The 26316-nt window shown below is 51.1% G+C and overlaps 1 protein-coding gene across 3 annotated transcripts in view; it reads left to right on the top strand.

Moving 5' to 3' along the window:
- Positions 1 to 254: 254 nt before the first annotated feature.
- Positions 255 to 26316, top strand: part of DLG5 (discs large MAGUK scaffold protein 5) — a 121150-nt gene continuing 95088 nt past the window's right edge. Inside the window, exon 1 of one of the 3 annotated variants that reach the window (XM_067710399.1) lies at positions 255 to 950. In XM_067710399.1, the coding sequence (XP_067566500.1) occupies positions 647 to 950 (304 nt within the window). In that variant the 5' untranslated portion in view covers positions 255 to 646. Of the gene's footprint in view, positions 951 to 1596; positions 1670 to 26316 lie in introns of those variants that run through there. The other 2 variants (XM_067710400.1, XM_067710401.1) reach the window with 2 other exon arrangements.

Consider the following 26316-nt stretch of genomic DNA (forward strand, 5'->3'; position numbering starts at 1 on the left):
GAGAAGAGAAGAGGGCGGAGGGACAGACCGGCGGCGGCGACGCCGGGGCGCGGGCAAGGCGGAGCCGGCGGCGGCCGCGGGGCCCCAGTGAGCCGAGCCGGGGCGAGGCGGCTCCCGAGCCGTCGGGGGGCCTGGCGAAGACGGCCGGGCCACTTTCCTTTCCGAGTTGTAATCGTGTTCGGGGGGCGGCGCCGGGGCCGGCGTTTCGGGGAGAGTTTTCTCGCGGGGCGGGCGGGGGAGCGGCGCGCGCCGAGGGGGAGGGGAGGGGGAGCATGCCCGGCTGGAGCCGGGCCTCGGGGCGCGCCCCGGCCGCCGTCCCCACCTCCGCCTCCTCCTTCTCCTCCTCCGTCTCCTCCTCCTCCTCCTCTTCCAGTCCCGCCGCCGCCGCAACCAACATGGCTGCGCTACTGAGCCCAGGAAGCGGCCGCTGCTGAGCGCCGCTCGCCGCCCGGGCCCCCAGCCCGCCCAGGCCCCGGCCCATGGCCCCCGCGGCCTTGCGGCCCCCGGCGCTCTAGGGCTGCCGCCACCGCTCGCCGCCCCGAGGCGCCCGGGGCCCGTCGCCACCCGCCTGCCTGCCCGCCCGCCTGCGCGCCCGCCGGCCTCCGGGAGTCCGGTAGCCGTCCGGCGGGGCGGGGCGGCCGCCACCATGGAGCCCCAGCGCCGGGAGCTGCTCGCCCAGTGTCAGCAGAGCCTGGCCCAGGCCATGACAGAGGTGGAGGCGGTGCTCGGGCTGCTCGAGGCCGCAGGAGCGCTGAGCCCCGGCGAGCGGCGGCAGCTGGACGAGGAGGCGGGAGGCGCTAAGGCAGAGCTGCTGCTCAAGCTGCTCCTGGCCAAGGAGCGGGACCACTTCCAGGACCTGCGGGCGGCGCTGGAGAAGACGCAGCCTCACCTGCTGCCCATTCTCTACCTGAACGGCGTCGTCGGGCCGCCGCAGCCCGCCGAGGGCGCCGGTGAGTGTGAGACCCCCACCCGGCCTCTCGGATCCGCCTTCCACGACTTCTCTCTCCGGTTCTCCGAGGGGGAAGTCGCGAGGGCCATTCATCTACCTGGCGCCTGCCGCGAGGAGAACCTTCCTTCCTTCAGCCTGCCTGGGGAGGGCCCGGTGCGCGGACCCCCACTTCACACCTCCTCCCCCAATCCCACCCTTGCTGTGAACAATGCCCCGCACTGCAGGCCTTGATCCTCCAGGTACCGCGGCAGCGGGGCCCTCCCGAGACCGCCAGGTCTAGCCGCGGGGCGATCTCGGAGGGATGTTCGTCAGTCCCTTTTCTAAGACTCTTAACCATCCACCAGTCCTTTGAGAGCCTCTGCTAGCCTTCAACCAGTGATAAGGTCTAGAAGAATAGAACCTGGGCCAGGGCCGGTACTTCTGAATTTTGGTCCCTGGCACCCCGTTTCAGGACCACTGGTGCCTTTTCACTTTTTGATTTTCTCAGCTCCCTCTGCCCAAAGCTCAGTCTGTTTGTTCGCCCAGGCTTGTGGTTGATTATGCACAATGCCTGCTAGGTTTCTTTGGAAACTGTGGGCCGGGAAAAGTTGGGGAAGTTGCATTGCACCATGGGAAAATCCTGGTAGTAGCTGCTGGGGCTCAGTTCCCTCCCTAAGGGTGCCGAGCTGCCTGAGGAGGGAAGGCTGGTGACGGCTTCCCTTGGGTGGTGGTGATGGATTTGTGAGTATTCGTAGGCTTGATGTGGCCTGGTTGGGGAGTGTGGAAAGCCAGGCTTTTAGACAAGGAAGCTGAAGAAGAAGGCATAGCACTGAGGAAGGAAGAGCCAGCATTTATTGGGCACCTACTGTTGTGGCAGGCACTCTGCTATATCACGTTCGTTTACCACTCTCTGCGCTATTATTCCTACTTTGCCAGAGAGAAAACTCCAGCTTGGAGTGGTTAAATTGCTCAAAGTATTGGGCACCAGGAGTTTTCAATTATGACCCATTGTTTTATTTAACCCATTTGGAACCAGGAAGCAACAAGTGCTGCTTTTCTATGTCTTGTCCGTGTTTTAAAAGTGAACAGAGAGGGCTGATGAACTGCCTTTAACAACTTGTAGGCCACAGGCTGATGAAACGTGTTTATTTGGCCGTTAAAAGCCTCACTTATTAAGGAGATGATTTTATAAGCTCTTCCTGGTAACAGCTCCATTGGATATTGGCCACCTTTTTTTGGTAGTGAAGGCAACTGGCATACAGAGAGACTAAGCTGCTGGCCACACAGCATATCATTTCATTGATGGCCCTTCTGTCTCCACTTTGGGTTTCTGACTCTTCAGCATTTCTGTTCCTCAAACCTATGCTGTCCCCCAGTTATGATTGTATCTGAGTTGCTGGGCAGCCCAGTCCTCTCCTGGGATGATGCTAAGAGCTGTCAGATGTGGCCTTGAGGATAAGGTCAGAGGGAAATCTCTTCGGGGTAACTTTTTTTTCTTCTTAGTTGCCTTTTTGTCTACCTAGCTCTCTGTGCTTGAAGGAGGAGGTTGATCAAGGAAGCGCAGAAGTTGAGTGCAGACTTAAGTCTTCAATGGGATGTGTTTGAATCAGCACTAGCTTTAATCTCTGGAATAGATAGATGAATTGCCATTAATTAGGGCCCTCCCTTTTCCATGCTTGGTAGAGAAGGTGGGGCCTCACAGAGCTGAAGTTCTGGAAGCTGGTCCTGACATCTAAGGAAAAGATGAAATAGGGTTTGGATTTTATCCTCAAGGGCGGGATTTCAAATCCTAGTTTTACCACAATGCAGAGCTGTGTAGGTTTTCAAGGGAAGTTAAGTTCATTTTAGTTAATACTTTAGGAAAAAATTAGGATAGCATTTGGTCTGGCAAGATGCCATGTAGAGCTTCTGGGGATGAGGGGGTGACACGGTGTGCAAGGGAACCACAGAGCGTTGGGATGTTTTAAAGGATGAATTACTGTGCGGTGGTAGCCAGCTTTTTTTCTGTTAGCCAGGGAGCCCCTTTTATGGCACAAAGCTCAGTGACTAAAAGGACTGCTCAGGTTGAAGGAATGGAAGCACCCGTTTCATCCCTGAGGAGCCGAAGTCAGGGAAACTCAGCCCTGTGTCCTGGCCTTTGCTCTCCCAGCAGGTTCCACTCCGCACACAGGTGCACACCTCTGCCTGTAAGTCAGCCTTAGTGCAAGCGTCTTGTGGGAGCCCCAGAGAGGAACCGGTTGGCTTCCCAAGGATCCGTAGTCTCAAGGGGAGACCCCTTTGTCACTGTTTCTACATCGGAGGTGCTGCCATCGCCCAGTTAGGGGCTCCTTTGATGGATTCCACATCCCATGTGGGCCCCTGGTCTAGAATGCCCGTCCCATGGCTGGCACTTGTGTGCTGTGTGAGTTTGTTGTGCTGCACGCAGATGATGTCTGGCCGCTCCCCACGTGGGGCCTGGAACTGGGAGGAAACTGGCCTAGGTGGTACGGGGCAGTAAGCAAACCAAGCTCATCTGTTCTGCTCAGGCTCAGTTAGAGCCCCAGACGTGTATAACTCGCCATGCTCAGGCCTGGGGTATGAAGGTGAGTAAGAAGACACAGAGTTGTTTTATTTTGGGGGCAGGGGGACTTCTCTACCAGAATTGATAGTACATTGCTATTGAGCCTTTCTATCTTATTGCATACTTGAATATCTCACTTAGTTCTGCGGCACCTAGTGCCTTTTCTGCGTGACGCTGGGTTCCGTTCCCGCCATCTGTGAGCTCTGAGGACAGGCCAGGAGCTGCAGGGCAGAAAGGAGCTGGAGTCTGGCGAAGTGCAGTGCTCCTGATTCCATGTTGGGGGTGGTTTTTCCTGTTACCTGGTTGGGCCCTCCCATTACAGTTTTAGGCCGTTTCCTACATTGGGGAACTCGGGAATTTTGTAGCCTTTCCTTGTCCCAATACGTGCATCTGTAGGGAAGGAGTGAGCCCCTTTGTCCCCACTGGTGGTAGAGAGAGGAGAGAACTGTTCTCCTCTGACTGGCTCAGGTCTCTCGAGTTTCTTCCATGGTAGTACCAGGATCTTGTTTGTTCACTCGGAACCCACGAGGTCCTTTGTTTTTTCTCTTTGATTCAGTTGCTGACATCTGGGTTTTCTCACTTGCAGCTCCTCAACCGCCTGCCCCTGGAGTGAGGGGCCCCTTCCTGGCGCTGAGCCTCAGCGTCCTCATCTGTGAGATGGGGCTGGGGGTGCTGCATGGCCTGTCTCAGCCACTGGGAGGCAAAATGAGATTGGGGAGGCCTGAGGTGCCTGGTCCTGTTCTTGGTGCACGTGGGGCCGGGGTGCGTAGGATGTAATTCCAGCCTGCAGCTGCCTAGTTGGGGGAATGGGACACTCAGGAGAGTGACATTATGAGACAGATCAATTGAGTGATACAAATACAAACAGGCTTTTTCCTCCTTTTGAAGCTCTACTACATGCTTTCCGCAAATACTCTCATCCACCCCTAGTGGCTCTAAGTACCATCTAAGTGTGGAGGGCTCCCCAGACCATTTTCACAACAGGCCTCTCTCGTGGAGCAGAAGTGGCAGAACATGGTGACTGCTGGTGGCACTCTCTACTGCGTGCTCAGAGCTGAGTTTCTCCTCCTCGTCCCCTCTGTGCCTCCTCTTTAGTTTCCTGGAGAGCTGGCTGACTTGGCTTCGCTACAGTTAAGAGGATGGAGACAGTAGTGTTTGCTGGAGAAGCCAAGGAAGGCTTCGAGGAGGGACTGGGGCTTGAGCTGGGTGTTGAAGGGGTACTCTGAGTGTGCAGAGGAAAAGGAGGATGTTCTGGGTGGGAGATGCAAGAACAAACTCCTAGCTGTGAGAGGAGCAGTGTGTTTTCAGGTTGCAGAAATTAGACCAGCCTGAGTGAGCAGGGCATTGGCTCTGGGTGGGTGGAGATGCAGAGGCAATCTGAAGGACCATGATGGCTAGGCGGAGCAAGGGGTTTATACACCACCTGGGGCTGAACTTGTCAGAAGTTAAAGCTGGAGGAATTTTTAAAAAAGAATAACCCCAGGCGTTTCCGGTGGGATGAGTTCAGTTGGCTGCTGATCGTCAGGTGTGGATTATCTATTATTCATTAGAGGTTACCTGGGCCTTTTGTTCTCTCCCTGCTCTCTTCAGGTACCAGCCACCTTTTCTTCATCCACTCTGTCCTTGGTGGTCATAAGTAAAATCTTCAACCATGGTGGTTTTTCTTTTGGTTCTGTTAATTGTGTTGAGAAGGAAGCAGTGGAGGAACTTGAAAGTGATGGTTGAAAAGAGGTTTCTAAGAGAAAGGCAGATTTTATTTATCCCTCTGTGTATTAGTTCAGGCACCCTTATTGCAGGTGACAGAAACTTAGCTCAAACTGTATTAGTCAGAAAAGAGAAACTTATTGTATAATATTCCAAAACCTTGGGATGAATTGGAGTAACTGGCCTTGGGATGATTGATCCTGAATGCTGCGGGCTTTTCCCGTGGGCCTGGAACATGACCTCAGGCCCCTCTTGGCTTCATCTCCACAGCCCCTGACCAGAGAATAAAGGGAGCCGTATCCAGAAAACCAGGCCGAAGAATCTCATGGGAGGATTCTGATTGGCCTGACTAGGGTCACATGTCCGTGTGAGACCCAGTCACCGTGGCTGGGGCTAAAGGACTAAGATGGGCCCAGCAGTGGACCCAACCAATAGGGTAGGGTGATTGGCAGCTCGTACCAGTACCATGTGGTTCTTTAGAATGGGGAGAAGCAGTTCTCCAAAAAAAGAAGAGCAGAAAGGATGTCGTGCAGGTAAAGCAGCAGGTGAATGTCCAGGATGTGGTCTCATCTTGGTGTGATGATGCAGTTAGCAGATGAGGTCATTGCTGGAGTGGGGTGGTTGGAGGTTGTCAGATTTCACTAGGTTTTAGACCTTGAGCAAGGCATTTAACCTTTCTGAACTTATCTCCCTCTCTACAAAATAATGAAAACAGTAACTACTTCACTCTGCTATTTGACGATGCATGGTAGGAGAAAAGGAGCATTTATTAGTGTGGTGAGTAATGCAGCCTGGAACCAGCCTTAGGACCAGAAGCCTGGGATTCTCCTGGTCTGAGGGTTATGGGAGAGCTCCTGGTGAACTGTGCTGAACAGATGTCAGGGTTGCTTTTACTGTGGCTGTGGGTCATCAAGAGTAGAATGTAGTCTCCATGAGCCAAATTCGCTGTTGTATTCCCGATGCCTAGAATGGAGCCTGCCCCAACATGGGCGTTCAGTAAATTTCTTTTGGATGGATGACTAGTCAGCTGTGTGGCGAATGAGTGGTGTGTCCCTGCGTAAGTCCAGATTCTCTTCAGAAATAAGTGCAGATTCTTAAGTGGTGACTTCACAGTGACAGAAGGCTGTGGGAGTGCAGGAAGGCTAGGGTGAGTTCCAGCGGCACACACGGATGTCCCCACCCGCAGTATGTCTGTGATGGAAGCAGGTGGTGTCTGAAGTCTCCATGGTCACCCCTCAGGTACCAGCATTGTGAGACTGGCTGCCAGGAGCCACGCGGAGCGACCACACTGCCTGTGTAGGATTGGAGAGCCCTTCACTTTTTGCACTTAGAATTTGAAAGTCAGCTTGGTGTCCTCGAAAGAGTTTTGGATGGGGATCTGCTCCTAACTGTACAACATCTTGACCTTGGATGAGCCTCTTAACTACCTGGGGCTTGTTTTTTTCCAAGTAGAAGGCTGGAAGAAGTAAAGCTGGAAGAAGTGCAGTGTTGACTGAGGACTTCCTCAGTCCTGTAGGGTTCTCAGTACTTGCAGGGTGGCCTTAGGTCCAAGGAAGCTTGGTGATGGGGTTGGAGTAGATTTCTAAGACATTTCTTCCAGGTCTCTACCATGATTACTATTTTTTAAAATGAATTAACTAATTTATTTTGGGCTGCGTTGGGTCTTCGTTGCTACGTGTGGGCTTTCTCTAGTTGCGGCGAGCGGGGGCTACTCTTCGTTGCGGTGCGCGGGCTTCTCATTGCGGTGGCTTCTCTTGTTGCGGAGCATGGGCTCTAGGCACAAGGGCTCAGTAGTTGTGGCTCGTGGGCTCTAGAGTGCAGGCTCAGTAGTTGTGGCACACGGGTTTAGTTGCTCTGCGGCACGTGGGATCTTCCCAGAGCAGGGCTCGAACCCGTGTCCCCTGCATTGGTAGGCGGATTCTTAACCACGGCGCCACCAGGGAAGTCATGATTACTATTTTTTGATTTAGTGTTAAGTGATTTTCGTACTCTGGCTTTCAATTTCCTGAAAAAGTAAGCAACGTAGGAGTTGTCTTAATTTTTTGTTCCACCTTATTCCAACCACCTATACATTCTGCAGGCCATTTCGAGGGGGTTCTTTATTAATTTCCTGTAGCCTTGGGAAGATGGGAGCCACGGAAGTAGTGGGCATAAAGCAAGAGGACTGAACTCCCTATCAGTCTGTGCAGTAGGGATGCCGAACATGTTCAGCAGAGAAGAATTTTAAACGGGATTGAGTTGGGGAGATACTGCATTTTTTTTTCACCTTTTCCCTGGGGCAGATTGCATATCTCTGAGTTGTGTGTGTCTGTTGATCTTTTTGAGACAGAGCTCCACGAAAGTGCTACAGAACTATTTTAAATTAAATAGATGTTTGGAGTGTTCCATGTTGGCCGTCCAGTTCTAAACCCTTGGTGGGTAATTGTGAGGTGACTGTTGACCTTGATGTTGCTTTTTTTAATACTGTGGTAAGATATACATAGCATAACATTTACCATTTGAACAATTTTTTTCTATTTTTTTAATTGTGGTAAAATATGCATAACATTACAATTACTGTTTTATTTATTTTTAAGTGTACAGTTCAGTGGTATTAAGTACATTCACACTGTTGTGCAACCATCCCTACTATCCATCTCTAGAACTTTTTCTTTTTTTTTTTTTTTTTTTTTTGGCTACGCTGGGTCTTCGTTGCTGCACTCGGGCTTTCTCTAGTTGCGGTGAGCTGGGGCTACTCTTCGTTGCAGCGCACGGGCTTCTCATTGCAGTGGCCTCTACTGTTGGGGAGCACAGACCCCAGAGCGCACGGGCTTCAGTAGTTGTGGCTCGCAGGCTCTAGAGCTCAGGCTCGGTAGTTGTGGCGCACGTGGGCTTAGTTGTCCTGTAGCATGTGGGATCTTCCCGGACCAGGGATCGAACCCGTGTCCCCTGCACTGGCAGGCGGATTCTTAACCACTGGACCACCAGGGAAGTCCCTCTAGAACTTTTTCATCTTTCGAACCTGAAACTCTACCAATTAAACAATAACTCTCCATTTTCCCCTCCCCCCACCCCCTAGCAACCACCATTCTACTTTCTGTCTCTGTGAATTTGACTGCTCTAGGTATCGCATATAAAAATGGAGTCATATAGTATTTGTTATTTTGTGACTGGCTTGTCTTCACTCGGCATAATGTCTTTATGGTTCATCCATGTTATAGCATGTGTCAAAATTTCCTTCCTTTATTTAAAAATTTTTAATTGTAGTAAAGAACACAAAATATAAAATTCACCATCTTAACCATTTTAAGTGTACAGTTCAGTAGTGCTAAGTATATTCACATTGTTGTGTAAGAGATCTCCAGAGCTTTTTCATCTTGCAAAACCAAAACTCTGTCTCCATTAAACAATAACTCCTCATTCCTCCCTCCCCCACCTCTGGGAACCACCATTCTCCTTTCTGTTTCTATGAATTTGTTTACTTTAGATGTCCCGTATAAGTGGAATCACACAGTAGTTGTCTTCTTGTGACTGACTTATTTCACGTAGGGTAATGTGCTCAAGGTTTATCCGTGTTGTGGCATGTGACAGGATTTCTTTCCTTTTTAAGGCTGAATAATATTCCAGTGTATGTATGTACCACATTTTGTTTATCCACTCATCCACCAGTGTACTTTTGGGTTCCTTTCATCTCTTGGCTATTGTGAATAAAACTGCTATGAACATTGGTGCAGAAATATCTCTTTGAGGCCCTACTTTCAGTTCTTTTGATTATATATCCAGGAGTAGAATTACGGATCATGTGGTAATCCTGTGTTTATTTTCTGAGGAATTTCCATACTGTTTGCTTTGAGTTTTAATTAAGGAAATCCCTACTGTCCACAGCACCTTGACTCAGGGGTGAGTGGCCTGGCTGGAGTCCTAGTTCAACATTTTATTGTTTTCTTCTAAAAATTGTGTATTTTTCCCCCAGACTCATTTTGGAAAGCCTTAGCACAATTCCTTTGGACCAGAAATGAAGATTTTAGTTTCAGTAGTCATCTGTGGCTCTTTTGAGGGCAGAAGTTGTTGACCATGGAATCCCAGCAGCATTCATATCTGGCAGCCAGGGGGTGTTCACACATTTTCTTCGTGTTTGCAGTAGTACTAGTATCTCCATCCCCAAAGGCCTCCAAGTATGTTAGTTATTTCCGCTTTGTAGACACTCGCTCCTTACCCCATTCAGGGTTGGTTTGGTTACATAGACTTGAATCCAGGGTTAACTGGCTATCAAGATTTTCTTTAGAAAAACCTAGATCAGCATTTCCCAAGGAAATATCTTCTAAACAGTAGTTTGGTGGGATGTCAATGGTGTTATCTGTAAAAAGGTTCTCTGGTCAAGTACATTTGAGCAGTGTTGGTTTGAGCAGGTCACACAGGCTCCTTTACTGGGAGCCTCTCAAGCACCAGTAAGCCAGTGTGCTTTGGGACTTTACTGGAGGGGTTCACTATGCAGTGTTTCCCAAACTGATTTGACCACAAAACCCTTTTTCGCTGGGCATCTTGCAACATCAGGGTTCTGAGAGGTGTGCTCTTGGGAAACTTCAGCATTAGTGCAGGGAACTGGAACATCAATGTATACCATCGTTTCTCGAATTTTCCCCCAGCTCTTTCATTCAAGGAACCAAAACGTTAAACGTTGCCATTCTTTTGAATTCTGATACCAGCTGAAATGGGCATATGTGATTCTGGGGCTGGTAGATTTTTTTGGATGTGTTGACAATTCAGATGTGTAGTGGATTCTGGGACCAGTAGATGTTTTTGGTGTGTGATCTTGCACAAGATGTTTGACCTCTCTGGGCCTCAGTTTCCCCAGTGTGGCTTAACAAGAATGAAGTCTTGTTCGTGATGGTTATTCTTTGAGATGGTTAAACCTCTTGCGGTCTTCTCTAGAGCTGGGCTTTGGTCCACAGTTGGGGTTTCCAGGGGCACCTTGGAAGGATGTATAGAGACCTGTTCAGGGGTTTGGTGACTGCGGGTCCAGGACAGGTTAGCTCTTGGACAGATCTTTTCTGAGCCCTGGGGAGTTGTTGGGCTGGAGAGCTGGAAGATGGCCTGGAGAGTGATAAGTTATTTCTGGGAAGGTAGGTGATACAGATGGACGACCCGGGTGGCCTGAGCATCATCGCTGTGCTTTGGAGCCCGGGAGTAAGGACACAGAGAGAGAGCTGAGTGTCATGAACCCAGACTTGGGGACCCCCACAACTTTAAATCTTGGCTCTTTAATCTTAGTCTGTGTGACTGTAACAAGGCACTTAACCTCTCTGGGTTTTCTTTTTCGTTATCTATAAAAGGGCTAATATTCTCCTCCTAGGGCTTTGGTGAGGATCGAGGTGATTAATGTGAGGCGAGGGCAAGCTGTTGCTACTGCTTCTGCTCTTGGGGGTAGCCTGCCCTTGAGTAGAGAGCCAATCCCCTTCTCGTCCTTGGAATCAGGAGGTGTCACAGGATACAGAGAGATGCTCAAGGGAGAGTCGAGAGTGTGCATGGACCAGGAAGCCCACATTCCTGAGGCTGCTCAGAACACACTTTCACAGTGCTCTGGTCCTGGAGCCTGCCATTAAGGAGGGCACCACCGTGAGCTGTGAGGAGTTCCGCTCCAAAAGGACCTTGGGAGGAGTTATTTTAAAGGAAAGGAGACTTAGAGGGGCTTGGATGCTTGTTTTCAGATGGACATGGGCAGGTGATGAGACCTGATTCTTTCTGACCCCAGAGAGATGACTGGTAGAAGATACTGGGAGGTAGAATTGAGCTCAAGATAAGGAAGAGGGCTTCCCTGGTGGCGCAGGGGTTAAGAATCCGCCTGCCACTGCAGGGGACACGGGTTCGAGCCCTAGTCTGGGAAATTCCCACCTGCCGCGGAGCAGCTAAGCCCGTGCACCACCACTACTGAGCCTGCGCTCTAGAGCCCGCGAGCCACAACTACCGAAGCCCGCGCGCCTAGAGCCCGTGCTCCACAACAGGAGAGGCCACCGCAGTGAGAAGCCTGCGCACCGCAAGAGTAGCCCCCGCTCAATGCAACTAGAGAAAGCCGCGCGCAGCAACAAAGTCCCTACGCAGCCAAAAATAAATAGTAAATAAATATATTTAAAAAAAGATAAGGAAGAACCGTTCTCCCTTCCTCCTTGCCTTAATTTTATACTATATATTATAAAAAATTTAAACATACGCAGAGATGGAGAGGATAATATAATGAATACCCAGCTCTCCTAATAACTGTTTTCTGTAATTTTTTTTAAAATTATTTGTTTATTTTTGGCTGCGTTGGGTCTTCGTTGCTGCACGAGCTTTCTCTAGTCGTGGCAAGCGGGACCTAGTCTTCGTTGCGGTGCACGGGCTTCTCATTGCGGTGGCTTCTCGTTGCGGAGCACGGGCTCTAGGCACACAGGCTTCAGCAGTTGTGGCACGCAGGCTCAGGAGTTGTGGCTCGCGGACTGTAGAGCGCAGGCTCAGTAGTTGTGGCGCACGGGCTTAGTTGCTCTGTGGCATGTGGGATCTTCCCGGACCACGGCTCGAACCCATGTCCCCTGCGTTAGCAGGCAGATTCTTAACCACTGCGCCACCAGGGAAGTCCCATTTTCTGTAATATTTTGAAACAAATCCCAGACAGCCTATCACTTCCTCCATAAATACTTGAGGAGGTATCTCTAAGAGATAAGGCCTTTAGAAAAAAAATATAACCGGAAGACCAGTTTTACACCCAACAATCTTTTTTTTTTTAACATCTTTATTGGAGTATAATTGCTTTACAACGTTGTGTTACTTTCTGCTGTATAACAAAGTGAATCAGCTATACATATACATATATCCCCATATCCCCTCCCTCTTGCCTCTCCCTCCCACCCTTCCTATCCCAACAACCAACAATATTAATAATTTCTTAATGTCATCTCATATCCAGTTGATACTCAGTTTTCCTTGTTGCAGAAATGCCTCTTTATAGATGGTTTGTTCAAATCAGGATTTTCATAAGGTCCACACGTTGCCTTTAGTTGATGCTGCTTTCTGAGTCTCTTTTAGAATCCCCAGCAGCCCCCGCTTCCCTGGGCCTTTTGTTTAATGTAGAACTTGTTTTAATGGTCTGTGCTATCCAGCTATGGAGTGGACTGTTGTAGGTGGTGACGTCCCTTCCCCGAGAGTCCACATAGATGGTGGGTGAGCATGGGATGGTTACGTTAGAGAATGGGTTGTGGAGTCTGATCGTAAACCCCTTTAGCCTCAGTTTTCTCACAGGGCTGTTGGGAACGATTAAATGAAATAACATATGTGAAATGTAACTGTTCTTTATGAGTTAAATTTTTTTATTTTTGCCTTTTTTTTTTTTTTTTTAAGCTGTGGGATTCTTTTCATTAACCGGACTCTTACATGAAAGCCAGATATATAAGATAGACATGTGCTGTGGTGAACAGGTATGGAGGCCTGGAGCTTGCCCTTTTCCCCATGGACTCCCTGCGGTGCCTCCGCACAGTTCCCTCGGGTTCTCCAGAGTTCTGTGGAACAGGGTTTGAAAACCAGTGTGCTTGGATGCTTTTGTTTTAAGATGCTCTCCATGAAGAGGGAGGTGAAGAGCTACCCAAAGCCTCACCTTCCTTTGCCTGAGCTGAGCTGGGTTGGTGAGTCACAGCTGGACCCAGAGGCTGCTGCCAGTGGCAGCTGTGCTTCCACCAGATACTCTTGTCTTTGTCTGCTTCCTCTGTTTACCTTTGTAGGTTTCCTTTCAGGATAAACCATGCTGTCAAAAATGACAAGTGACCACAGTGCAGCTAATAAAAAAACCATTCTCTGCTACACAAGACAGTGATTGGGAAGGAGCAGAGTGAAATCCCATCAGATGGGGTCAGGTGGGAAGTGGTTACCTTTTCTGAAAACTTCTTCTATTTTTTTTTTTTTTAATAATATCACTGACTGGCCCTACCCCTACATTGCATAAGAGAATTGTTAGTTGTTGTTGCATAGATAAGCCCCTTCCGATATGCAGCCTGCAGGTGGGATTTGTGGAGCTGCCTGTGTGGGAAGCCAGCAGAGATGATCGCTTGTGACTCTGAGCTGCAGCCTCGGTGGCCGTCTCAAGCCAGGGTGTGTTTTTTCTACCCACAGTGTTTTTCTAGGTATGGCCTGTCTCTCCCAGGTGGCTCTCAGGCCTCTTTCTGAGTCAACTTCAGGTTACTTGTCTGGATGGTAACCGTCAGACTCCTTAAGATGGCCTGGGACTCCCAAACGAATGTTCTTGTGTATCATTTTGACCACTGCAAATCTGCTGTCCGAATGTGGTGAAAAATCTGTCCAGCCAATAGTGAGTGATGGGATAACAAACACGTGGGAAGAGACTTAATTGCATTTTTGTTTTTATTTTTTTATTTTTTTATTTTTTTCTTAATTGTGTTTTTATATTCTGATGTAAGAAGTCATACTTTAAAGAAGTATAATGACCTTTTCAATACTCACGATAACCTCTATTCGTCTTGCTCAGGGTAACCTCTCTTTCTTCTCATCTGGCCAGAATTTTCATTTCCTGTTTATGTTTCTTAAGCAGCTTAAGATTGTCGAGTATTGGGGCTGGAAGGGATCTGAGAGACCACTTTGCCCAGACCGCTGATTTTATAAATGAGAAATAGCAGAGTCCAAAGACACAAAGGGACTCCACCAGGCTCTCATAGCATGCCTCGGTGCAGCTGGACGCAGGATCCAGGTTTCTTCCCAGGCCGGGGCTCCTTCCAAGGCATCTACACCAGCCACAGACTGGGCGGGGAGTCTCAGGAGCCTTGACTGGTTTTTCCTGATCCAGGCCTGGCTTTGCAGGCACCAGCCTTTCCAGCATGTAACAGGGCATCGCAGTTCATGGAGTTGTGCTGTAGCTCTCCTTCCTGACCATTGAGAAAAAATCTTTTATCAGACCATGCAGTTGGTATTTATGTTCCACAAATGGGCAGAGTAGACCAAGAGAGGTTTGTCACCTTGCTCAGGGCCTCCAGCTGCTGAGAGGCTGGGCAGGCTTTGGAGTCTTGGTCAGTTTCTTTACAGAATCTGCATTTGTTCTGTATTCTGGGCCATCCTGTGAAGGTCCCCAGTGACATTTCTGTGTCCTGAGCCTTGGACACCCCTCCTCTTCTTCGTGACAGGGTTCATTCATTGAGCAGACATGTTCTGAGCACCTGTCACACAGGGGGTACTCTCTGAATGCAAACATAGGACGTGACGTCTAAATTTAGTGCTGAGTCAGAGAATGGGTGTGATGTTGGCAGGAGGTACCTCCTTGTCTCATTCTTTTTATGACACAGCAAAAACTTCTAGGACTGACTGTGTGGTTTCTTATTGCTTAGTCACGGGACAGAGTTCAAAAAGCAAAATGACGCCACTGAGCCTCTTGCCCCAGAGGAAAAAACCTTTAATAAAGATAAGAGGGTAAAGGCCCTGTGGACACTGAGCCGGCCACCCCCATGGCCAGCCTCGGTGGGAACTGGATCCAGGAAAAAGCAAGAGAATAACAAACCGAAAATGTGCTTGCTCTGGGTCCTTCTCCTGGAAAAAATATAGCTGAACCTGAAGCAGCTTAGAATTTCGGGCCCGTGTGTGAGAGTTTATTATATACGACCGTCTCCTCCGTAAGATGTTAGGGAAAAACCCGAATGAGCTTTTTGGCCAATCCAACATTAAGACTTCCCATGTGAAAATTCAGCAGAGGTGGTCACTGTCTTCTTGCATGAGATCACTCAGCCTTTAGGGTGGAGACCAGGCTGAGTCGGGTCCAAGTTTTATCTGGCCAACTGCCTGTCCGTCTGCCCATCCATCATCCATCCAGTGTGAACCTGGTCAGTGCTCCGACCAGGCGCTGCTGAGTGCTGAGCACGCAGAGGTGAGAAAGACATTAGCCTCGCTCATGAACGACGCCACAGTCCCGTACTGGGCGCCCCGACTTGGGTTTGCTCTTTTAGATGGAAGGTATATCCTATTCTTCCTCAAAGGTTTTCAGTTTTGGTTGCGCTGCCTATTCTGGAGCTTTTAGAAATGCTGGAAGGTCATCAGCTTAGCTTATAGACTTGCTTCTCCTCACCTTCCATTTTGTGGTTTATAGCAGATGACAAGTGTATTTGCAGAAATCTGTAAGATTCTCAAAAGGGTGACAAAGAAGATGACTCCTGCCCACCAGGAGTTTATTGTTTCATTGGAAAGTCCAAGCCCGAGGGAGCAGGTGTCCAGCAGAACAGGTCATGCAGCACAGAGGAGGCCATCTAAAGATCAGTGCACTGTGAGCTGGGTGAGGGTGGGCGGCTGGCAGGCTGGGTGGGCGCTGGACGGGGACAAGGAGGAAGGCAGGCCTGATGAGACAGCGTGCAGAGCAGGGGCAGGAGGCTTGGGAGAAAATCCATTCTGTGAATAGTGGGTCTTCACAGGAATTTGGGGCTTCTGTTTAGGGCATGTACTCAGCAGGCCCTGGGAAAATAGGGTGAGGCCAGCCAGCCCCCGGAAGGCCCAGGGCAAGCCTGGCTGTTGGCGTCCAGTCATTCTCCCTGCATCGGTTCTCTGTGAGGCTGCTTCAGCCCGAGCCTGCCTAGAGGAATAGGCGGGGTTGGCATGGGCTAGAGGGTGGTCGGTAGAATGTGGGAGAGGGCACTGTGGCCAGAGGAGGGTGGTGTAAGGGGGTGTAGACAGACTAGCCTTCTCGGAATCCCCAGAGGTGCCTCGTTGGCTTTCTTTGAGCCCTTAGATGGATTGGAAGGCCTTCTTTTTTCTCCTAAGTTTCAAGTCTGAGAATTACAGCTGGGGTGTTTAGAAATCAGGGTCCCTGAGTCCTCCAGGGAACTTGAAGCCCATTCCCATCTGCTGGCCTTCTCTTTGGGGAGGAGAAGGGAGCAGTTGAGGAGTGAGGTGGCTGAGGAGAAATAAGTGACCATTGCCCTCTAGCTGTGTCCCCATGGCCACCTCACGTAGCCTCACCAAGCCTTATCCTTCTCTCTGTGATGGGACCTGTGACGCCACTGCCTTCCGAGCTGGCGTGAAAGTAGGTGGATGGTGCAGGGAGATGGTGCCATGCACGTAGATCGCTGTGCACTGTGCAGATGGTAGGTGTTTTTATTGCACAGGGTACTTTGTCTGTTACTTTTGTATTTCCTCATTTGACCTCAGCAACCCTTTGGGGGTCCTTACTCCACCTTACAGTGAGGGAACAGGTGGGGAGGGGTCAGGTCACTCAGGAATCCGCTTAGTCGAGGGGTTAAGAGCCTGCGTCCGAGTCAAGAACTGGGTTCAAATCTTGGATCTGCTACTTACTGTGACCGTGGGCAAGTCACTCTCCTTCTGTGCCTTGGTTTCCTCATCTGTGAAATGAGAATAATAGTAAGACCTTGTCTTGTAAGGGTTAAAGGAGTTACTAGTTTTGCAGTGTTGAGAGCAGCCCCTGGCACCCAGGGAGCACTGCGGGAGCATCGGCTAATATTCGTATCATCATTACAATGAAGCGCCACCTTACGCTGTGCCTTCCAGGGCAGGGTGGTTGGTTTGTTCCCCGCTTTGTCCCACACTCGGTGTGGTCTACAAACCAGCGCTGGTCTGCAGACTCTGGGCTCCTGATCCGTGATGAAGTTAGCACAGAGACTGGAATCAGCGTTTAGCAATCTTTAGAGCAATTTGACCTTGCTGGGACGCATTGAACAGGTAAAGACTGCTTCAGGTGCTGTCAGATCACATGGGGCGTCACATGTGGTATGAGCTTCGCATAATAGTCCTTGGTGGTGGCGCTGTGTGATTGCACATAAAGAAGCGAAGTCGGCTGAGAGCCCATCGCTGCCCATTCCTGAGCAGTCGGCTTCCTTGGGAGGCTCCTCCACTGACCACAGCAGGCGGGATCCAGGGCATTTTGCAAGGTGGTTCGTGGTGTTTGTGCTCTAGCAGTCTGTGACAGCTCCAGGGAGTGAGGTTTCCCAGTGGAGATTTTTATTAATGAGCAATTGTTTCCATCAGCGCTACTGACGCTTACTGTGGCAGATGCCTTTCTCGCTGCTCTCCTAGGAGGCATGGTTCTGGCAGGTTTGGTAAGAATCCACAGTGAACCCTCTCCTTTCCCACCTCCTAGGCTGGCAGAAACTAGAAAGCTAGATGATGTCCGTGGACAGCGGGGTGTGGGGATGTGGGAACTCACCCCTGCTGGTGCAGTCGTCCTGGAGCCTCTGGCAGGGCAGCCGCCAAGCCCTGACCCTGCAGCCCCTCTCCTGAGTGTGAATGCCCCAGGCTCCCTCACAAGTTCCCGGAGGGAGGTGAAGGTTCACTGCAGTGCTCCGTGGGTGGCATCCATCCCTGGGAGAGCTGACAGTGCAGTGGTTCCAAGTGACTGATGAGACACACACATGGCAATGGGATGGAGCTTAAAGCATGGTGCTCCTTGAAAAAGTAAGAAGTAGAGTGAGATGGATACTGCAGCGCTGTTATGTAAGTTAACAATACAAAACAATGCCCATTTTTCAAGAACACACACAAAAAGATAGACAAAACAATGGTCGCCTAAGTGCCTGGGGGAGTAGAATTGGAAGGGAAATGGGAATAAAAGGGAATAAATAAGAGAGGGAGGAAAGAAGCATCACTTTTCTGTGGGCTGCTGTCCTTGAGGGAAGGGGCTTCTGCCTGCTCCCGATGGCCGGCTTCTGGTGGTGTGGCGTCTGTGTGTCTTGGCTGAGCTAGCAACCTCAGGCAGATTGCTCACCTGCCAAAAATGGTCTTGGTGAAGAGTTGCCCATGCTGTCGTGGGGCTGTCGCAGTCACCAGCGGGGGAGGGCCAGCTGTAGTGTGTGGAACAGCTGACTCAGTAGGGATGTTTGTAATACTCATCTAGGTGATTGTGGGGGGGTGACCAGCACTCTGTTTAAACATGGCATTGGGAACACGCGTCAGCAGTGCCTGCCAAAACCCGCATTGACATCTTGGCTGTAGTGGGCAGATACGGGTAGTCACCCTTTAAGTCAGTTGATTAGAAAAATAGCTCTGTTCTGTGTATTTATTGAACTTTTGATGTCATGTGCTGCAAGAGAGATGGGGATTTTAGCTTCAGGAAGGTAGAGTCGTGCTCAGACTAAGGAGCAACTTTTTAATTGCCAGCAACCACTGCTTTAGGAAAGGAAATGAGCTCCTGACTGCTGGAAGTATTCAAGCAGAACCTCGGGCGTGGCAGGGAAGGTGTTCCTTCTGTCACGTTCATGGTTGAACTGGATGCCACCTGCAGTCCTTCCTCCTCCAGTTGAACTGGGCTTCATGCTTTAGATCTGATGCCAGTAATTAAAACAAAATGATTCCTTGGTTTTAACATGTAATTCACCATGCTTACGGTAGAGAGTTTAAAAAATGCAGGCGATCAAAAGAATAAGTTGCAGGTGCTTTTACTAACGGGCGGTAACTACTAGGAAGCGTTTTTTAAAAGAGTGAACAAAGGAATCACTTTTTATGGGTGTACAGTATTGCCATGTCAAGATGTATGTCACCGGTTCCCCTTGATTGGAGATTTAGAAATGTCCCACTTTTCAGTATAAGTCATGTCGCGAGGATCTGTGTACTTCTTCATCTCCTCGGGATAAATACCTGGAAGTGGGGCTACTGGGTCAAAGGGTATGGACGATTTTAAGGCTGGTGTTACAAATTGGCAGGCAGATGGCTTTGATTCTGAGTCACTCCTAGGTCTCTCCAGGTGTAGTTTTTGGATCCTTGTCTTCAGAATCCCCTGGGAAGCTTCTGAAAAGTGAAGACTCCCCGCCCCCTCCCTAGGTCTCCTGAAACAGAACCTGGGTGTGGGCTGGTCTCATCTGCAGTTTTACCAGCAGCCGGAAGAGCCTTCGACTCGCTGCCTGGTGCTTCCTCAGGGTCCGAGCCTGCCCAGGGAAGGGAAGCAGAGGAGCTTGTGTGTTCTGTCTCACTTGAGGGAGAGCTGTGATGTACTTGCGGGTCAGGGGGGCAGCAGAGTGGGGAGAGCGCTGTTTAGGGACCTACCTCTAGGTGCCGTTTTCCTTGTCTGTGAAGTGGGAGTCTCAGTGGTGGTTTTTTTTTAGATTTATTTTTTGGCTGTGTTGGGTATTCGTTGCTGCGCCTGGGCTTTCTCTAGTTGTGGCGAGTGGGGGCTACTCTTCATTGTGGTGTGCGGGCCCCCCATTGCGGTGGCTTCCCCCGTTGCGGAGCACGGGCTTCTAGGCACGCAGGCTTCAGTAGTTGCAGCACGTGGGCTTCAGTAGTTGTGGCTCACGGGCTCTAGAGCGCAGCCTCAGTAGTTGTGGCACATGGGCTTAGTTGCTCCGCGGCGTGTGGGATCTTCCCGGACCAGGGATTGAACCCGTGTCCTCTGCATCGGCAGGCGGATTCTTAACCACTGCGCCACCAGGGAAGCCCCGACTCAGTGGTTTTGATGAGCTGAAAGTCTTCTGTCTATGACTACGTATGTGAGTGTTTCTCTCACTGACGTCACAAGGTGAGAAGGAACTCGCAGGGCCGGGCCGGGTCTGGGAAGGGAGCTCTGGGAAAAGTGGGTCAGGACGGAGAGCTCATCTTTCCTTCTCTTCCCCACGGCGACCCAGGGCTGATAAACTGTTGGAGCGGGGTGCTGTTGGCCGAGGCCCCCTCCAGGCCCAGGCGTCTTTCTGTCCAGGTCAGCAAGAGGCGCTGCTTCTGCCCCTGGATTGCTGCTTCCTGTGTGTAGGAGTGAGCCCTGTGTGGGGCTCCCTGCCAGTGTGGGGGCGTGGAGAAGGCCCAGATGTCCCTCCTCAGCACTGTGGCTCCCAGAAGTCACCGATGCTGCCTTTTGCCACAGCTTCACCGTTTGGATGTGCTGCTTCCTAATGGTGGAGTTGGTAGTCCCGACGAACTTGCTCAGGTGTACCCACCCGAGGAGGAGCTCTTTGCCAGGTGTAACCTCCAGGAGGCTACTCTAGGTGGGCTGTTTACCACTTGTCCCTGCAAAGGTCAGGGCTCTGACTATCCTCTGTTTCCTGGTCTGTAAGTCTAGAAGGGACATCATTCATTCACGTATTCAAGCAAACACACTGAGCTGTGGTGGTATCAAGATGAGTGATGTACGTTAGCGAGCAGACAGCAGCGCTGCTGGCTTGGGGACTGGTAAGTCATGCTCTAATGTGGGTAGAGACAAAGTGCCTGGGAAGCACGTCCAAGGAAGGGATTGGTTTTGTCTCATGGAAGGGGGAGCTGGGCTGAGGGTTGGTCTCATGGAGGAGGAAACTTGAGGGCTTTGCGGGTTGAGTAGAAGTCGTCAGGTGATGGGTAGGTAAGTTCCAGGCAGGGGGAGAGAAGCCTGGGGAAGAGCAGCGAGGCAGGAGGCGAGCGTGCTGGGTGACTGTGGGCCCTGTGGTGGCTGGATGGTGGTGTGGTCAGGGAGGGACTGGAGCAGAAGAGCAGGAGAACGAAGCAGGAGCTGGGCCATGGACCTGGCCTCCAGGTCTGCTTTTGGTGCTTCTGAGCCACATGGCTTAGGCGAGGCTTAATGTTTTGGAACCTCGCCTTCCTCCCCTGTGAGATGCAGTAATAAGACCAGCCTTAGAGGGAGTTTTTAAGAGGTGTAATACATATAAAGTATGTAGCCGAGACCTTGGCACAGAATCGGGTACACAGCAAGCGCTGAGTACCTGATTTCCTTCTTTTCAATGCTGGGGTGAGGCTTTTTGACTTGATCCTAATAGGCCGAAGGGAGCCATGGAAGGTTGTAGAGCATGGAATTGACAAGATTATATCTGTTTGCTCAGGTGTCTGTGTGTTTTTAAGGCAGCTTTGGTGATCTGGTGGGGATACTTTTGGGGGTCTGTGGTGGTGAGGCTAGAGACTTGGGCCAAGACTAGGAGGGGTGAGGAGAATCCTCCCTGTCATGGTCTGTTTCCTGCTGCATTTCTTGTGTGCTGGCTCCACCGGGCTGCTAGGATGGCCTGCCTGAGCTCTGGGCAGAGGTTTTGGGGGAGGGGCTAGGGTTTGAAATGTGTCCCCTGAGACAGCTACCCCTAAGGGAGGCTGTTGAACTGGACACTTGCCAAGCGCAAGTCTGGCCTTGAGAAAGTGGGCTGAGTGTCAGGAGAGGGACGGAGCCTGGGCCGGGACAGAGCTTGTGGAAACAGGCCTGCTACAGCAGTGTGGTAGATGGTAGGGATTGCAGATGTTTATTGGCCACTTACAGTGTGTGCCAGGGAGCTTACATGGGTGTCTCATGGGTCATCCCAGCAACCCGAAGGTGAGGGGTTTTTATTTTCCCCATTTTACAGATGAGGGGACTGAGGCCCAGAGAGGGCAAGCTACTTGCCCAGAGTCCCAGCTGATGAGTCAGGATTTCACTTCTGGTGGTTGGGATCCAGAGGGCACACACACTGAGCTGCGGTGGGAAATGGGAGCAGCCTTTGGGGCCGCTAGATTTGTGTGGCGTTTTGGCTGCCAGTTCCTGGTGGCAGATTTCAGTTGCCCACAAGGAAGAGCACTGCGCACGGAGAGCCGGTCCGCGATGGGACGGCTGCCTTAGGAGGTGGTGCGCCCGAGGCTGGGAGGGCCTGCAGGGGTACCTGTCAGGTGCTGCCGGAGCTGGAGGAGACGTGCTGTGTGCCACCCGGCCCTGCCGGCCTTGAGACTTCTTGGCTGGTGCCCAGCGCCCCACATCTTCTCCCCTCACACCCCCGGGAGCTGCGGTTTTGAACTGGGGCTGGAGGTGCGGATGGGATTTGGATGTTCGCAGAGGCAGGCGCCGATACAGCCCCTGGCGTGGAGGCGGGGACAAGCCCACTGCGTCTCAGAGAACGTTGCTTCTGTATCCTGGGTGACTGCAGGGGCCTCAGACATCAGCCCTGGAGGTGGGCACGTAACTGCAGGCTGGTCCACGCGTCGTCAGAGTGCGCGGCGTGGAGCAGGCCGGCGCTCACTTGCTCACTTGCCTCGCTCATCTGCCCAGCATGCTGTGCTTGCCCAGGGCCACAGAATTCCTCTCGCCCAGAATTCCAGGCAGCCTGCCACAGCCAGTTGAGCTGTTCCTGAGCTGCAAATCTCTTTGCCACATCTGGGTAGAAGGAAGATCCTAGGGTTGCTGCCTCTTCCTGGCATGATGCCAGCCTGCCCAGTGACTTGGGGCCAGTGACTTCCCTTCTCAGGTCTTTGCATTTGGTGATTCTGCCCGGCACGGCAGCTTTCTCCACGTCCTCAGCTGCTGCCTCGCCCTCCTAGGCGTGCGCTGGCCTGTCGGGAGCCAGGCCTCGGTGGGGCAGGGGCCTGCGCTTCCTGGGGATCACAGGGCAAGTCCCAGCCTGAAGGGACAGACCGGGGCCAGCCTCATGACTCGTGTGCCCTCAGAAGCTGCTCCTGTGCTGGTGCCAGATGGTGTCATCCGGGGATTGGATTAAAAGGTAACTCTGTTGGCAGGAAGAGCGGCCCTTTCCTGGCTTTAGTAAGCAGGCCGGTGGTGGGCTCTGTGCAGGTCTCCTAGCCCCCGCTCTTGGGTGCCTCTGCCTCTCCTCTCGCTCCCCTCCGGTCCTCTTTCTCCCCCTGCCGGGACAGCCCTCCTCAGATGCGCCTGCACCTCTGTCTCCCTCACTTTGTCGCCAGCCTCCCCTCTCTGGACAGGTTTCAGGATCTTAATGAGCAATTCAGCAGGGTTTGCTTTGCCTTTTCTTCCCCGTCTCTGACAACAGGTCACTCCCTGGCGTGGAAGTGTGGTGGGGCAGGGGGAGATCAGGAGACCGAGCCCAGGCCTTTGGGGAGGTCAAGTGGATGTGGGGAGTGCAGGGCCACCTTGGCCGAAGCGTGGGGGCCGGCTGTGAGCCGTGTGTCTTTTAGAACTGATGGAGGGGCCGTTCTGGTGCCTCGAGGAGACACGAGTCCTGGGAAGAAGGTGCTGTTTTGAAGCTGGCGGGGTCATGGGTGTTTTGGGGGTTGGGGGTGGCAGTCCCACACTCCTGGACCTGCGTAGGCAATCACAGGACTTTTGAGGACCTCTGGGGAACCCCAGAGGGCTGTACTATCTGTGGGTAGTGGAGATGGTGGGAGAGCCCTGCCTGAAAGTTCTACCACCATCAGCTGACCCAGAGGCAAGGGGTTCAGAATATTTTGGTAGAATATTTCTCAGACTTCGTCCCCATGTCTCCCTATCTTCGGACAGGCCCTCGTTTTGGGAATCACATACTTAAAAAAGTTCCTTCTACTGTTAAGAAATGGTACAGTAGACTTTCTCCTTTATTATTCTTTATTTGCCTAAAGTATTAGTTTATTAAGAGACAAAAAATCCTTTTAGAGTATTTTCCCCCTTGGGTAGAATTACAGCATTATATATGCACACATACAGCATCACTCACCTATTTTTAAATCAGCAGCTAAACAGCAATCATTTAGAAAAATTATTTAGGCAGTGGGATTATGAGCCATTTTATCTTTCTTCAAGCTTTTCTGTTTTAAACAAATTTCAAATGGTACTATTTTTTTTTCTGATATTCTGTTTTGTAAATGTTCAGGTATACAAAAAAGTTGAAAGATTAGTACATTAAACATTTGTGTAGTCTTCACCTAGTTTCACCACTGAGTAACAGCCTGGCATGTTTGTTTTCTTTTCATTGTCACTCCATATTTAATTCACGAGATATTTTTCCTGATTCATTTGGAAAAAGTGGTGGATATCGGAAAACTTCACCCCTCAACACTGAAGCGTGCATCACCTGTGAACCAGAACATGCCCCTACATAACTCACCATCATTATCACACCCAGGAATTCAGTGCTGATACAGTAACATTATCTAAGAGGCAGTGCATTTCAGTCTCCCTGATTGTCCTACATATACTTTTTTTTTTTTTTTTTGCGGTACGCGGGCCTCTCACTGTTGTGGCCTCTCCCGTTGCGGAGCACAGGCTCCGGACGCGCAGGCTCGGCGGCCATGGCTCACGGTCCCAGCCGCTCTGCAGCATGTGGGATCTTCCCGGACCGGGGCATGAACCCGTGTCCCGTGCATCAGCAGGCGGATTCTCAACCACTGAGCCACCAGGGAAGCCCCTACATATACTTCTTATAGATTTTTAAATTCTAATAGACGTGTGTTTGGTTGTTATGCTCATGCTCTTTAAAAAAAAACTTGGATTATAAGCTTGATTATCAGCGACTGTCACACCTTTGTTAGAACACATTGTTATAATATAGACGAGTGTACACACACTATGATTGATATCCCTTAGGCAATCTTGGAGTTCTTTTATCTTGGGAGGGGCTTGGGAGATCTGTTCTTTTCTCTTTACAGAATCTGTGGTCTGAACAGTTGAGAGACCTTTCCGGTGTCCCAGTGTGGAGGTCTGCATATGTGTTCTGAAGTTCTTTGGTTTATGAAATCTGACACGTCCAAGTCTGGACATTTTAAACTGTCCTGCTAAATTCTTCTAAGTACCCAGGGCTCAAATGTACCGTTGCCTGGGGTGTTGTAGATAATTCGACATAAAACAGAAAAACCAGAGGCATCTTGTACAGAGCTCAAAACCCCCCGTGGGGTCACTGGCGTCCTCAGCTCTGGGCACCCTCAGAAGGTCTGACTGCTGCAGTGGGGCTGCTGAGGACCAAAGCCCAGCCAGCGGAGAGGAAGGAGGAGAGGTGTGAGCAGTGGGAGGCGAAGGGCAGGGGGAGGTGCCGCAGGGGCCAGTGCAGTTCTGCCCCGTGGAGCCAGGCCGCTCAGCTGGCCCTGGGGTCTGTTGGCTGAGGGCCTGCCTGTACCTCCCGTGGGAAGCAGCTCTGTATTGAGAATGAGCCCTGGAATGGAGCTGGTCAGATGGGCTTTCATCCAGCTGCAGGACTGGCTCATTACTTCCCGTCCCTGAACCCCTGGCCCACTCGTGGGGTTGGAGTGAGGAACCAAGAAGAGAGGTCTGGCGAGTGCTTTGAAATTGTAGAGCAAGCAGGTGGCCCAGCCCTCAAGGTCGTCCGTCTGGGGGGTTGGCAGGCTTCTCACCACTGGGACTGTCACATTGGCACGAGGCAGGCTGGCTCTGGGGTGGGCAAGCTCCGGATGGGGAGGGTGAAAGGAAAGGTGATGTTCCCAAGGAGGAAGGTTGCAGTGTGGGCCCACAGGGAGGGCTTCTTGGACGAGGTCAGGCTTGAGTCCTACTGGATGGGCAGGGTGGAGAACAGGCATAGCACAGGTCAGGGAGCAGAAGAGTCTGGGGCCGCTCTGGCCAGTAGGGGTTCCCTGCCCCAAAGGGGATCTCCCATAACAGACCGGCAGTGAGAGGGCTGCTACAGTTCTGCGTGTTTGGAGGAAAGTGTGACTTAGGATACTGAGTTGTTCTTCCTACCTTATCTCAAAAAAACAAAAACAAAAACTTTATTCTTTGCTGATAGTAAAGCATGTACATTCATGTAGAATATTCAGTTAATGAAGAAGAAAAAAGAAAAGCACACAAAAAATCCCAGAGGCAACCCTGTTAACATTGTGCTGGGGGAAGATGGAGCTTTTATTGTATGCCAAGTATTGTGCCAGATGTTATCTCATTTCATCCTCACAAAAACCCTGGGAGGTGGGTACTTTTATTATCGTTCTTTTATGGGTGAGGCAAGCAAGGCACAGAGAGGTTAAGGAAGGTGCCCTGAGTCACACAGAATGTGTATGAGCTCGGATTCCCAGCAGGCAGGCGGGCTCCAGAGCTCATACGGGTAACGCCTCTGGGATACTGATCGCCCTCGCAGATATCTGACGCGTCTGTATGCACACAGAGACTAGGATTCAGCCTCTGAGTGGGAGATAGAGACCCCAGCCGCCATGCAGTTGGTACGGATAGACATGGCGGTCCTGCACATCTTCTTCCCCAGAGCTCCCTGTATGAAAGCCGCAGTCAGTGGCCTCGGGTTTAGAAACAGGTTTTGTCTACTTGCTCTGGTTACCTGAGGAATAGAGAGGTCAGCCCATCTGCGGGAGGGACCCAAGATAGCCATGTTGGGAAGAGGAGACAGTGGGGAGTGGAGGACGGGATGTTCCAGCTCAGGTCCAGGGGGGCAGGTGGGGCCTGAAACTGCCCTCCCGCTCCCTCCATCTGCCGTTAACCATGTTTCCTCCAGGGAGAATCGGAAAACTAGGTAATGGTGTCTGTAGTGACTTCTAGGCCATAGGCTATGGGTATTTTTTTGGTTAT

This window comes from Pseudorca crassidens, chromosome 16, assembly GCF_039906515.1.
Source record: "Pseudorca crassidens isolate mPseCra1 chromosome 16, mPseCra1.hap1, whole genome shotgun sequence".
NCBI classification, from domain to species: domain Eukaryota; kingdom Metazoa; phylum Chordata; class Mammalia; order Artiodactyla; family Delphinidae; genus Pseudorca; species Pseudorca crassidens.